The 15,000-nt window shown below is 28.7% G+C and overlaps 3 protein-coding genes across 16 annotated transcripts in view; all 3 read left to right on the top strand.

Moving 5' to 3' along the window:
• The window catches only part of bbx (bobby sox), a 7,801-nt gene extending 5,201 nt beyond the window's left edge, over nt 1-2,600 (top strand). For 3 of the 5 annotated variants that reach the window (XM_035887013.2, XM_085662180.1, XM_035887015.2), the window contains 7 exons: nt 1-46; nt 203-661; nt 770-957; nt 1,050-1,172; nt 1,246-1,353; nt 1,502-1,833; nt 2,317-2,600. The exon at nt 1-46 is cut by the window's left edge and continues 155 nt beyond it. In XM_035887013.2, the coding sequence (XP_035742906.1) occupies nt 1-46; nt 203-661; nt 770-957; nt 1,050-1,172; nt 1,246-1,353; nt 1,502-1,833; nt 2,317-2,405 (1,345 nt within the window). In that variant the 3' untranslated portion in view covers nt 2,406-2,600. The remainder of the gene's footprint in view (nt 47-202; nt 662-769; nt 958-1,049; nt 1,173-1,245; nt 1,354-1,501; nt 1,834-2,316) is intronic. The other 2 variants (XM_035887019.2, XM_035887020.2) reach the window with 1 other exon arrangement.
• A 2,962-nt stretch (nt 2,601-5,562) lies between these two features.
• On the top strand, nt 5,563-7,216 carry Yippee (yippee zinc finger protein). 3 transcript variants are annotated; one of them, XM_085662348.1, is made up of 3 exons: nt 5,563-5,907; nt 6,239-6,319; nt 6,940-7,216. In XM_085662348.1, the coding sequence occupies exons 1-3, from the start codon at nt 5,747-5,749 to the stop codon at nt 6,965-6,967; spliced, it is 270 nt and encodes an 89-aa protein (XP_085518474.1). In that variant the 5' UTR covers nt 5,563-5,746; the 3' UTR covers nt 6,968-7,216. The 3 variants fall into 3 exon arrangements, 2 of the variants coding, with proteins under 2 accessions (XP_085518474.1, XP_035742914.1); XR_014983176.1 differs by having other exon boundaries at nt 5,567-5,907; nt 6,239-6,546; nt 6,940-7,205; XM_035887021.2 differs by lacking the exon at nt 6,940-7,216 and having other exon boundaries at nt 5,567-5,907; nt 6,239-6,664.
• Nucleotides 7,217-7,653: 437 nt separating this feature from the next.
• smg (sterile alpha motif domain containing protein 4 smaug) overlaps nt 7,654-15,000 on the top strand; it is an 8,612-nt gene continuing 1,265 nt past the window's right edge. Inside the window, exons 1-9 of one of the 8 annotated variants that reach the window (XM_085662341.1) lie at nt 7,654-7,999; nt 10,834-11,164; nt 11,260-11,578; nt 11,696-11,964; nt 12,043-12,153; nt 12,246-12,617; nt 12,716-12,875; nt 13,065-13,317; nt 13,441-15,000. The exon at nt 13,441-15,000 is cut by the window's right edge and continues 1,265 nt beyond it. In XM_085662341.1, the coding sequence (XP_085518467.1) occupies nt 10,951-11,164; nt 11,260-11,578; nt 11,696-11,964; nt 12,043-12,153; nt 12,246-12,617; nt 12,716-12,875; nt 13,065-13,317; nt 13,441-13,644 (1,902 nt within the window). In that variant the 5' untranslated portion in view covers nt 7,654-7,999; nt 10,834-10,950 and the 3' untranslated portion in view covers nt 13,645-15,000. The other 7 variants (XM_085662342.1, XM_035887009.2, XM_085662345.1 and 4 more) reach the window with 7 other exon arrangements.

The following is a 15,000-nucleotide window of genomic DNA, read 5'->3' as shown; positions in this document are numbered from 1 at the left end:
ACTTAATCCAGATCAAAAACGTACCTATAAAAATTTAGCACAGGAGGTAAATATTTTTAGCAAGTTTACAATTAAGAAATAATTAGAAATATGGTTTAAGCTTTAACTTCTTTAATATTAATAGATTTAATAACACATGTAATTTTAGATAATTTGAGAAATAGATCATTTTGTATTATTGATATTATTACTATAATTTTAGTACAAAGATGCCTTCTTAAAAGCGAATCCTGATTTCAAATGGTACAAGTTACCAGCTCCTCCTTTACGTACTTTGACTACAAGACCTACAAATAAAAAGCAAGAAATAGGAACCGTGGACCAGGCTACAGAAAGTGTCAAATCCGAATACGTGTCTTCCGATTATATAAATTCAGATAATAAAGATGGTCAGGCCATACAGCCAGGCAAGTTAGCAGACGAATCTCAAATTGGTGGCCTTAGCTCTCTTTTTACTCCGCAAAAGGTGCAATTAACCGAAGAGCAAATAACGACTCACAATGATGTTCCTGAAAAAGAAGTTACAGCACCAAAGCCTCCTAAAAAGAGAAATCCAGAATTGCTTCTTGCTCTTGAACATAAAAATGAATGCAAAGTTGATCTTTTTAATGAAAAGAAAAGGAAGCATTCTGAATCAAATAATAATGAACAACACACAATGGTATGAATTATATTATTAATTATTATCCATATTAATGTTGTTTATATAGAATTTATATCTTTAACATATATAAGTCCTGTTCTTATTAAAAAATTATTAAATTTACAGCATATAGAAAATGAAAAGCACGTGACAAACTCATTCCTGGACTCAAATGCTAATTCTGAAGAAAATAATTATAGAGGTGAAAGAACCTGCAAAGGATTGCGATATCAAAAATTTCTAGCAGAACAAATTAGGCATATTGGACCATCTGGACAAAATAATAAACGAAAAAAATCAACAACGTCGTATAGGTAAAGAGTTATATTATTTCTGTGATATTATGTACTATTTTTAATATAATAGTAACAATATTTTTTTAATTGAAATTATGTGACATTATTAGTCCTGAAGAGCGAATAAATGAGAGAAGAAATTCCATATCTTCCAACATTAGTGAAAAAACTGATTCTTTAAGTAGCGAAGGTGGAAATAGTTCACGTGGTGAGCTAGAACATTTAGTGGAAAGGTAAAACTTTTTTTTTTTTAACTTTTCATCCGAATTATTAGAAATAAAATATAACGTGATTATTTATTTAAAGTGCTGAAGGAAATATGGAAGCTTCAAAACCTGAAGAAACAGAAACAGAAGGTGCAGAGAGCGAAGTAGATTTTGGACCTTGGACAACACGTAAAAGATTTCGTGCTGAGTAAGTCCAATGAAAGAAAGCAGTAATAATTCTGCTCCTCTTTCATTTTTTTTTCTTTTTGTATTTTTTTTTTTTTTTTTCTTTTTTTTTTTTGCAGAAAAGAATAAAACAGATTTAATTTCTGACATAACATTGTTTTTACGTTTAGGGATTTTAATTTAGAAAAAAAAATTGAAGCTTTACCTTCCTTAAGTTTAGAAGAATTTCAAGAAAAGAAAAAACAACAGCGTATAAACAAGAAAAAGGTTTTGCAAAAACTGAATACAAATAAATGGTGCCATGGTAATTCCAATAGCGGTCAAAACAATAGACAAAATAATAAAAATGGATTACATACAACAAATGAAATTCCAGAAGATGGTGAAAAATCACTTTTGGTAGGAAGTCAAAAGAGAAAAGCACGAAAGCAAAGCATTACACGTAATGCAGCAGCGACGACAACTACTTCGAATATGTCTGGAAATCAAGAATCAAATAAGAGTAAGTACGATTTAATAAGAATAATATCGTACATCCAGTGCTATAACGAAGACTCAATTTAATTAATTGAGGAATTTTCGTATTTAGAATATTTTATCAACGATTGTAACATTTTTTTTTTTTTTTTTTTTTTTTTTTTTTTTTTTTTTTTTTTTTTTTTCCTTTTATTATATTTTCTACGAAGTCGTGTCTTTTATAAAAAATCTGTTCAATTGCGATATTAGAAACGAAAATTTCTCAAAACATCCAATACTCTTGTCTATTTTGCTAATACAACAATATAAGAGATAATACATATCATGTTTCAACAACAGGAAGAAAGGGAACAAATTAATTAATCTCAAATAACGTGATTCTTTCAAATCATGATTTTTGTAGATCTTTATTTTGTTCTCATATTTAATATATTTACGTTCTCTTACTCCAACATTAGCTGTTTTTTAGTTAGGTAGAGAATTTAATTATTTCTACAAATATTGATAGCATGGTGTGCATCACCGGACCTGGAAGCATTGGCATGTCTTGCAGCGGTTGCCGCCAATAGAACAAAACTTACCAAAAATAATGCTTAACTATTGAACCCGCAATCATGCATAAGTTTAATATTTGTGCTACACGGAACAAGGTGTTATTAAATTTACTATCAATATAATTTACTATCACCGCAGGATTATTAAAGTTTCTGATACAAGTGCTATTATCGTAAAAAAGAAAAAAAATATCATAATATTTCTAACGTGATCATTATTATCATTATTATAATTATGATTATTATTATTAATACTATTACTATTATTAATATTATTATTATTATTATTATTATTATTATTACTATTATTATTATTATTATTATTATTATTATTATTATTATTATTATTATTATTATTATTATTATTATTATTATTATTATTATTATTATTATTATTATTATTATTATTATTATTATTATTATTATTATTACTATTATTATTATTATTATTATTATTACTATTATTATTATTATTATTATTATTATTATTATTATTATTATTATTATTATTATTGTTACTATCTTTAATATTCATTACTAAAACTATTCTTTTATTAATATTACCCAACCACTATAATAATGAGTTCTTTAATCATCTTAATGTAATGTATAGAAAAAAATTAACTTCTTTGATTCCATAAAATTGCTCCATTATTATAGTATAAGTGGTTGAATTAGATAATGTCTTTCACATTGTGTAGCAAAGAAATAATTATGTTATATTTGTATTTTGTAGGAACATAAATTTTTTTTTGTTTATATTGCTTCTAGTTGCATGTAATATTCTACGTAAGTTATGTAACGTTTCATGTTGTTTAATCTTTTATCAGGAAATATTTTATAATGTTTTATGAAGTTATGTTGATTGATTAGCATTTACGAATAAGAGTAAATGCATCAATTTTTATCCATATTTCATATAAGATTCTTAAAAACTTTATCATAAAAAAAGAAAAAAAAAAAATATGTATATATATATATATATATATATATATATATATATATATGTATATGTATATGTATATGTATAAATTGTATCAATAGCATATAAATGAGGATATATTGTAATATGTTGCCTTGAAAAATCCTCGATATTTCGTGACATGAGTTGTACAATACAGGACAGAAACAGACGAGACTTTTATGTATGTACCTAAACTGACTGAAGTATAGTACTGACTTAGAATAAAATCTGAATAATGCTATTTTTCTTATCGAGAGATGATGATAGTGCAAGAAGAATTTATGAAGAATATAAGAGTTTAGAATATAATAATACAATGAGAAATATTTTCACATCATTAATTTTGAATAATAACAAAAGTAATAATAATGGCACAATCGCTGCTTTTTCAAGTATTTTTTTTTTCGGGGTTTTTCTTTTCTTTTTCTGTTCTTTTTTTTTATTTACTATTATTACTATTATTATTATTATTATTATTATTATTATTATTATTATTATTATTATTATTATTATTATTATCATTATTATTATTATTATTATTATTATTATTATTATTATTATTATTATTATTATTATTATTATTATTATTATTATTATTATTATTATTATTATTATTATTATTATTATTAATGTTAATATTAATATTATTATTTCTAAACGAATACTTTTCTATATTTTCTTTATGTTCTATATAAAAGTGTGGTGTACATAGGAATAGGTGCAGTATTATGGAAAAAAAAAAAAGAAAAATTCTTCATGACCTGGACATCAAAAATCGATGTAATCAAATTAAATATATATATATATAAAATAGTTATATATATATATATATATATATATAAATATTTACATGTGTATGAACACGTGTACATGTAAATATACATGCTCGAGTACATGAACTGTTAAGAGTATTTAATGCAGAAAAGATTAATATTACTAATCGTAATAATTGGGTCTCTGCAATATTATCCAGAACATGTACATATGCATGTAGGCGTGCGATTTAATTATAAGACTACTTACATATATACATATATATACATATATATACATATATATATATATATTATATTATATATTTATATATATATATATGTGTTACATATTTATAATATTTATATCGACTAACTATTATATATTTAATGTTATGGCCATGAAAATGCGACTCTGTGCTTTGTTGGAGAAAGTAAGAGACTCGTCTGTGATTTTGGCTAGAGAAATTTTTATATTTTATATTTTTCTATTGTGTTTCTCTCTCTCCCTTTTTCTGTCCTTATATCATTTTATTTTATTGGAAACATAATTCTTGATATCTCTTAAGAAGTTTAATGTTATATATAAAAAAAACAAAAAAAAAAAAAAACAAATGTTTAAGCAAACAAGGGAGTGTACTGATTATATTTCAAATGTGCCTTTCAGAAGAGAAGTGAATATACCAATTAAATAATGACCAATAATATATTTTCGATTCATTTCACTCTTGCGACCACTTTCTGGCTTTTACATTCAAATGTTCCAAGTTTTCTACTTGTAAGTACTCTTATATAGTACTTCACTGACAAAGTTAAAAACAGCCTAGCTTTTAAAGCTCTGACTGCAAAGAAATTTAAGAAAATATGTTTCGAATTTTACTGCACAAAGATCTATGTACCTAGCTCTATAAAAGAATAACAAAAATATTAAAAAAAAAAAAAAAAAAAAAAAAAAAAAAAGAATTAGAAAAATAACAAAAAAATATATATAATTTAAATAAATATGTATACATACGTATTTGTAACATATTGTATACCATTTATATGAATAATAAAGATACAATATTTTGATGTAATAAAGATTATTATCAAATATCTCTCTGCAAAGCCATTTTTAATAAATATTTTCCTTCTTTCATGATTTTCTAATCATTCAACTAAAAAAAAAAATAAATAAATAAAAAAATAAGAAAAAGAACAAAAGGAGGTGAATCTGACAAATTTAAAATCATAACTACAAATCAATATATTTAATTTTGTGTCATATTATTTTTTATAAAAAAATTTTCAAGCATATCTAGGAAAAAAAATATCCTACGTCATCGTATTACATATAGAAAACGTATGAAAAATGTATATTATATAAGAATATTTTTAATTGATAAAAAAATAGAACCTGTTGAAAGCGTCAAAAAGAAAAATGAATAAATATTAAAATGGCGCCATCTCGATTGTGAAACAGAGAACTAAATTTACGATTCGTCGGTGAAGTGTATACGTCACTGTTGGTATTAGTATTAATTCAACATCGTATGTCTTAATGTAGTGTTAATGTTTCATGTGTTTGGTTGCAACATCCGTGTGATTATTATTCTCTTTATTTGAACGTTCAAGACTAAAAATTAACAATTCATAAGTTAAGCTCTTACCTAATAAACAAACTTTAAAATGGGGGTAATATTTTTGGAACACATCGGTGGCACGCGTCTTTTTTCTTGTGCTTCCTGTGACACAAATTTAACAAACCGAGGACAGCTGATTAGTACTCGTTTCACAGGAGCAACTGGTCGAGCTTTTCTCTTTAACAAAGTTGTCAATCTTAATTACAGGTATAGAATAATATCGCACTTCTATTTTTTGTTTTCATTATTTCATATATCATAAGTTTAATATTTATAAATATCATGTTAAGTACTAAAATTGTTTGTTACATAAATAAGTTCTTGTTTCTTTTTTCTTCTTTTTTTCTTTTTCTTCTTCCTTCTTTCTCTCTTTTTTAATCGATATTCCTTACAAAGAAAATTTTATTGAGATTCATTGAAATTTATTGCTCATTAATATTAAAAGTAAATCCAATTATATACAATTTAGTATAACATATGTAAGAATCATCATCATTGTTGTTTTTACCATCTAACCATTGTATTATATGGTTAACAGCGAGGTACAAGATAGAGTGATGTTAACTGGACGTCACATGGTACGAGATGTCAGCTGTAAAAATTGTGATGCTAAACTTGGGTGGGTGTATGAGTTTGCAACAGATGATAATCAACGATACAAGGAAGGCCGGGTTATATTGGAGCGTGCTCTTGTTACCGAGAGTGATGGAATGGGAGAAAATATTTAATACTTAATATTTTATAGTGCACAATAGAGTTTAAGATCTGTATATGTCTAAATTCATTTATAGTATATAAATCCATTGCCGTATATATGAAATATTTATCAACTTGTGTCAATTATCGGTATAAGTATTAAGCATATTATTTTCTTTTTCTTTCTAGTAAATTATGTGGAAATGTCAACTTTTTCATGAAATCAAATTGATCTTGCCAAATGTAAATATCAATTGAAAGGTCTTTATATATATATTTATTATATATATATATATATATATATATATATATATATATATATATATATATATATAAAAGAGAAAAGAAAAGAAAGAAAAAATTTACAAAAAAGAATGTATTATTTATATGTGATTTATGATGATAAATGTAACAATGCAATATAACTTGTTAAAGACGCTTTCAAACGTTGTAACGATTTCATGATAAATGTTGAATTTCAATTTTAATATATGCGCTTGTACGTTTATATTGTGTAAATAAAAATTAACAAATTTTCTTTAGTAACAGATTGGTCGATCAAGAAAACTGAAAACAGCATGAAGATATAAAGTGCTACAATGACATTTGTGTAATTGTAAGAACATGTGCAATAATATGACATAATGGTATTAAATGGAAAAAAGAAAAAATAATAATAAACTCCTGACTAAACCTATTGAAATAGTCATATATATTAAAAATTCCATTATGTTAAATTTTATTGTAATAAGAAAGGTACGGCAAGAGATTGTAGAGAGTATATAGTTTTATTAATTGATGAAAGAAATAAATAAGTTGGATTGATCGCATAAAACAAATCTTTTAAATATTATCTATTAAGAAACGTACAATTTTAAAAATTAACATTGACGTGACCTCAATGACATCGTGTTTGTACATAAGAAAAAAAAAACCTATAAATATATTTACATATGTGACAATAAGCGTGAAGAAGGTTAACTTATGTATATATCTCTGTTGTTTCTCTTCTACTTTAATATGTCGAGCTCACAGGGCGCTTAGAAACATGCTTAAGAACAATTTGAAAAGTTTCAAACCGCCAAAGATTTGATAGGCCGACTGTAATGATATCGCGAACCAATCACGTGATACGTATTCATCGTTAAGTCAACCGGTCGACGAACTTTGGATAAACGAACCGCGCCCCGTCGCGTTCTATGATTGGTTGATACGAAGTGATATATCAGAACCAATGAGAGAAGTCATAGAGTCGGCGAGTTTCGATCACGACAACGAACCAGTGTGGTCACGTAGGCCCACCGAATCGCATGTGGTGGATGGATCTTTCTCACTTCGAATCGACGCCGAGTTAAAAAACATGTTATAACCGCGTTGTATCCTCTCGTTATCGCGCGAAACGAGTAACGTCGATATAATTAACGCGTTAAAGGACGACGATCATCAACTGCGAGCCTAGAGAGAGAGAAAAAGAAAGAAAGAGAGAGAGAAAGAGAGAGAGAAAGAGAGAAAGACAGAGACAGAGACAGAAACAGAGAAAAAGACAGAGAAAGAGAGAGAGAGAGAAAGAAAGAGAGAGAGAGAGTTAGAGAGAGAGAGAACGGTAATTGAAACACAAGGCATTTATCCTTCGACGATTATATACATACATATATTCGGACGTCTAACGAGAAGCGGCGAGTATCACCGAATTGTGTTTGTCTCTTTCGGGCTCAATGGCCGAATATCAGAGCCGCCAACGAACGAGGGTATTGAGGGAAGGGGGATGACATTAAGAGGGTTGGATGGTAGGGGGGAAAAGCAAGTTTATAGGATATAAACGTAAGGAAAAGAAATACACACGCGCGCGCGCGCGCACGCACGCACATATATATATATATATATATAAAAAAATAACAGGAAAACATTCGAATTCTAAAATTGTCCTTTGGACGTGATTATAGAAATAATATACAATAGAAGAAACGTTCGTATTAATTTCGTTTCAAAAAGACATGACGATGACGATGACGACGATGACGATGACGACGATGACGACGATGACGATGACGACGATGATGATGATGATGATGATGATGATGATGATGATGATGACGATAATCGCCGAACATAATTACGCGTTCCTGAGAAATTGTAGCTTCTGCGTATCTTCTTGTTTTTTTTCGTTCGTTCTTCAATTAAAACGAAATCCTCGTTATTTTATCAAAATCTCTTCTACATTTCTATCTTGATCTATTAATCAATGGGAACTGTCTTCTTTGATTTACGTACGTCAACTTACGTGGCAAATTAAAAAATTCACGTAATAAATATGGGAATTTAATTGGCTTGGATATACATTTAAAAAAAAAATAAATAAATCAAAAAGGAAAGAGAGAAAGAGAAAAAGAGAGGGAGAGAGAAACAATTCGAAAACTGTGTAATACGATCCTGTCGCATGTAACGTAAATATGAGGGGGGGGCAATCTTTAATAGCTTTTATCTGTGCGTCATCTTTTTCGAAACTTATTTATTCATTTATTTATTCATTTATTTATTTATTTATTTATTTATTATTATTATTATTATTATTGTTATTGTTATAAGCATGCTGTCATGTTTCTCTTTCTCTTTTCACGGGAGAACATTTGTGTCGAGTAAATTTTACTTCTTTATTTATTTATTTATTTATTTATTTATTTATTTATTTATTTATTTAAAAGAAAGAAAGAGAAGAGGAAGTTGGGAGAAGAGAGAGAGAGAGAAAGAGAGAGAGAGAGAGAGAGTAAAAGAGGGGGAAAAGAATAAAAAAAAAAAAAAGGAAAGAAAAGAAAATAAGAAAATTATCTTATCGGTCGTTATAACAGTCATATGTATAGGGGCGGTCTCTAACGATGCCATTGCACCGCCGAACGCGGCTCCCAGCAGGAAGGCTATAAATACACATGCATCGCGGGGTAAACAAACTTGACCTCAGTGGAATTCTTATCGGTGTATATCTTTGATGCGGAGTCGTATATACGGCGATGCTGTTTTTAAGGTTATGCCGTATCCTATCCCCTTTGCTGGCTCACCATCGTCGTCGCGTTTTCGTCGTTGCGTCGTCTTCGTCGTCGTGTCGTTGTCGTCGTCGTCTTCTGTACTATACCCTTAACGTAACATAAGTAAAGTGGAACGTGTGTGTGAGTGTGTGTGTGTGTGTGTGTGTGTGTGAGTGGGTATGTGTGTGTGTGTGTCTACCGATTTGAAGTTCCGAGTTAAAAGTACGTCGTAGGCTATAAATGTATCTATTTTTTTTTCCTTTTTTTTTTTTTTAATATTCTCTTTTGATTTCTTTTGATCTCTCTCTCTCTCTCTCTTTTTCTCTCTTTCTCTCTCTCTTTCTCTGTCGGTTTTTTTCTTTCTGTTTTTCTCTCTCTCTCTGTCTTTTTCTGTCTATTTCTCTCTCTCTCTCTCTCTCTCTCTCTCTGTCTTTTTCTGTCTATTTCTCTATCTCTCTCTCTCTCTCTGTCTTTTTCTGTCTATTTCTCTATCTCTCTCTCTCTCTTTGTCTGTTTTTTTCTGTCTATTTCTCTCTCTCTCTCTTTCTTCCTCTTACTCTCTCTCTTTCTCTCTTTCTTTCTTCCTCTCTCTTTCTCTTTCTCTCTCCTTTTCTTTTCTTACAACGCCTTCACGATATGTAATTGTTAGGAACTGTTAGTATTGCGTTTATCCGGCTGACCTTTTTTTCATTTTAACCGATATGTTCTCGTTAGGAAGTATAGAAAGTTTTAACGATGCTTTCGGAGCTCGAAGAACTGACCTTCCTTAACGTAAATGGAACTGTCATTCTTGCCAGGGATATTCTCGTTCAATTTTTTTCTTTCTTTTTTTTTTTTTTTAATTAATCTTCTTTTAATGCCGCCCGATCATCTTGATTGTATAATAGACGATTGAAATCGGCACGTTGACGTTTTGTTATTTCGGGACATATGTACTTCATTTCTTTTTCTTATTTTTTTTTTCTTTATTTTTTTGTTTCCTCTTTTATCTTTTTCTTTTTCTTTTTTTCTTTTTACCTTTTTGTTTTTCTCCATTTCATTTCGTTTCATTTTATTTAATTTAATTTTATTTTATTTTATTTTATTTTATTCTATTTTATTTTATTCTATTTTATTTTTGTTTTTGTCGTTTTATTTTATTTTGCTTCCACAAAGGTCAAGAAATCAGTTTTCTTATTTTGTTGTTCTTAATTTAGACGAGATGTGATACGAATATGTAGAACCGTGATTTGTATCACTAATAGAATAGATATTTTTCTTTTTTTTTTCTTTTTTTCTTTTCTTTTTTTTTTTTTTTTCATTTTTGTGGATTATGTGGAAAGCATTCTTTTTTTTCCTCTTTTTTATAATTTTTTCTTTTCTATTGTTATGTCAATGAGAAATAAATTTATATAAAGATATTTTTCTTTTTCTACAGAGTAATCTAGGAGTAAACGCAGATTTTAATAGAAGATCATCTCTGCTCTGAAGCCTTAGTGACTTGCATGATCATAAACGCTCTACAACTTATCTACAAGCTAACGTGTGATATAAAATGAAGTGGTCCCCGGGTGCTCTGTTTTGTGAACAAGTGGGTGAACTTACTCGGGTATTCTCTCAGTGGAACGAGTGCGAACAAACCGTGGTACTTTATGCTCTACTTCGTCGCATCCCTGCTGTTCAAGCAAGATTTCTGGCTCAGGCTGTACAACATTCTCTTCACTCTGTTTCTGAGTTGGATACACAAGAATTGAATGCTAACAATCCAGGTAATTGTTTTGACAAAATATATTTGGAAATATTGAAATACTTTTGATAATTTATTTTACTAAAAATAAAAAAAAATTTTTTTTTTAAATTGCAGCCTTCATTAATTCATTACTCACAGAACCGACTGAAGTTGCAATCAATCAACTTTTAACACATCTCCCGCTTTTAAGGCCTGGAAATGTAGAATGCAAACAATGTTATCTTATAGCAATACCTGAATTAGTGAGTCATTGTGTGACCACTGGTCAATATACAGAACAGACACAGCAGTTGCTAAGTTACACGTTAATTCATCCTGCTATAACTAGTCAAGACAGACGCTCGTTAACCCAATGGCTAAGGCATCTCGAAGAACGTATCAGTGGCACTCCATCTATTCATAGCCTCGAAGAATATACGAACACCTCAACTAGGTGAATTATATAGTTATACATTTATATTTATTTTATTTGATATTATTTATATAATACCAAATATATATATATATATAATAAATGATATGAGTATTTTGACATTATTTTGCTTTAAAGGTGGGATAATGTATGGCAAAGAAGTTCTAAACAGCAACAACAACAACAACAACAGCAATCAAATGAACAAACACATTTGTTTGGCACACAGCCTACTACTACATTTAATTTACAGTTTCCTCCTCCCGTAACTCGTCAACGTCGTTCAAATAGTTTGACTCCTCCTGTTGCACCACCACATCATCTTGAAGTCGTTGATCGTAGCAACAATGCAAATAATTCCACAAGACACAAACCACGCAGTTTTAGTATCTCCGGAGATCATACCAGTTAGTTCAATAATAAATTAAATTTTTCTAATCATACATAATGAAAATGTAATAATGTAAATATAATTCTTTTTATAGGCAATCTAATAGGTTTAGGTCCTCTTAGTCCACAGAGTTCTTGCGCAAGTAGTGGTAGTGAGGGTCGTTTAGATGAAGCTTCGAATCGTACATTGGCAAGCGGAATGAAAGGTATATATTAAAAATATATAACTTTTTTTTATACGTTCGTCAATTAATTTACAACAATGATCCAATTAATTATAATTAATTTTCAAACGTAGATGTACCATCATGGCTTAAGACATTACGCCTTCACAAATATAGCTACTTGTTTGTTACCCTAAGTTACGAAGAAATGTTACAATTAACCGAAGAACAATTAGCCGAGCAAGGTGTAACAAAAGGAGCCAGGCATAAGTTAGCTCTTTCAATTGCTAAATTGCAACAACGTTACACGACTCTTGTTAACTTAGAAAAAGATCTGTTACAACCAACTCGTGATGGTACACAAGGAACTTCATTTTCACAAGGGCCAATACTGCTTGTCAATACTCTTGATGAATTGAAGACAATATTAGCTACACCTTTAAAACCAAGTCAGGAAAGTGATCCTCAGGATATACCTGCGCAGTTTACGAAAGTCCTTGGAAAACGTAAGTTTATTTTTTTCTGTTATAAATATATATATATATATATTTGATATTTTTTAAAGCTTTTTTCAAGGCTTTTAACACGATAATTAAATTAACAGTTTGTAGCAGACTGGCACTGGATAGTGTAGACGATGGAATTTTATGTGCATGCATTAATATATTAGAAAAAGTATTGCAACATGACTGCTTTACTCCAAATCAAAAGGAGAAGGTACAACAATGGCGTAGCAGACTTGGCAATCCACGACCCACACCGAAGTATGAAACCGATATATATAATAATAATAATAATAATAATAATAATAATAATAATAATAATAATAATAATAATAATAATAATCATAATAATAATAATAATAATAATAATAATGATAATAATAATAATAATAATAATAATAATCAATGTATTCGCATATTATTGAATTGATTCTAATCATTACATTTCAGATGGCAATATAATTATGGATATAATAATCGAAGATTCTGTAATCTTCAACAACACAATAGAAAACCGAGTTTAAATTTGAGTCATATTCACAATACTCATTCACATAACAATTCTTTTAGCATCAGCCCACATAGAAATAGTATATCTACACCGTATATACAAAATAATCAGATCCAAACTATGAATCAGAATAACTTACGTCCAGTACATACGGCTGAGAAAAGACCTAGTTTACAGGAGAATAGTTTGGAGGTAAATTATTTATCTATAAATATTAAATAGATAATTGTCTTATTTTTTTCTGTTTTGTTTTTCTTTTTTTTTTTTTAAATTATTATTATTATTTTTATTTCTCACGATTCATACTTATTTCAGCAACTTCAAAGAACGTTGCAACGAACATATAGTGCACCAAGAGATCATTTTCTTGGCCAAGGAGGTGGTGGTGGCGGAGGAGGAGGAGGAGGAGGAGGTGGTGGTAGTGGACCGGAAACAACAGAACCGGAAATAAATTCAAGCCTTGAATCTCTCTGCTTGAGAATGACCGAACAAGCGATTGGTGGTTTTGGTGAAGTCTAAAAGAACATTTCTCCTCCGTGGCCATATTAATGGACGTATCGTAAGTTCCGTTTAAAAACGAAAGAAAAACAAACAAAAAAAAAACCAGAAAACAAAACAAAGATCACACACTAATACTTGTCCAAATAATCAATCATTGCCAAAAGTGGGTAAGAAAAGGGAGGGGGCTGGGGATAAATGGATAAGAAAAGAAAAAATATATGCGGTGAATATTGAAATCAATGAAAATGATGGAGATGCGAATGAAATTGAAATTGGTCGGTGATCATAAACGACATATATATATATATATATATATATATATATATATATATATATATATATATGTATATATAATACATATATATATATATGTATATGTATATATATATATATATATATATATATATGTATTCGCATATTTTATTGCGATAAGAATATAAATATAATATTACACTCTCACGCTTTAATAACACTACCAAATGAAGATGAAGATGAAGAAGAAGAAGAAGAAGAAGAAAGAAAGAAAGAAAGAAAAAAAAAATAAATGTTCGACAATTGAAATGATTGCGTAAAAAGAAAAGATGAAATCATAGGTATGTGGACGACGTGATCATAAATGACTCAAATATATATATATATGTGAATCATATTTTTTATTATATCCGATGCAATTCTACTGTTATATGAAACTGACAGAATTTGGCGAGCCAAATGCTATTAGAAAGATAGATTCTTTCCTTGACTTAGCTGCATCTATAGAAAAAAAAAAAAAAAAAAAAAAAATTATATGAATAAAATATATATAAATATATGTATATGTATACACACAATAGGATTTTAAGAGAAAGTAAGAGAGAAAGAATGAAAGAAAGGAAGAAAGAAAGAAAGGATGGAAGGAAGGAAGGAAGGAAGGAAGGAAGGAAGGATGGAAGAGATATAAAATCGTATAAAATACAAAGAAAAAAAGAAAAGAAAAGAAAAAAGGGGAGGAAGAGATAGTGCACGAAAAAAAAAAAGATGTGAAACTCTGCCGTGCGATATTTGCAATATTATTTTTCTCGTGTTATCCATTTCTGGAAATGGAATTCGTCTGATTTTAAGCCAGGACACATTATAGTAATGTAATGTAATAATTTTTTTTTAAATGAATATGGACTGATTTTATTTCTTTTTATTTTTATTGCTGCTGCTATCACTACAAGTACTATTACTATATTACTGTAACTACTATCACACTATTATTACTACTTATTACTTACTACTACTACTATTACTACTACTATTACTACTACTACTCTATTACCACTACTACTATACTATGCTACTACCACTACTACTACTTGCTACTATTGCTATTACTACCGCTATTGCTAC

Source organism: Vespa mandarinia, chromosome 17 (genome assembly GCF_050613455.1).
Source record: "Vespa mandarinia isolate Hongniang chromosome 17, ASM5061345v1, whole genome shotgun sequence".
NCBI classification, from domain to species: Eukaryota; Metazoa; Arthropoda; class Insecta; order Hymenoptera; family Vespidae; genus Vespa; species Vespa mandarinia.
Note: the sequence above shows the minus strand (reverse complement) of the source record. Positions and strands in the feature narration are given on the sequence as shown.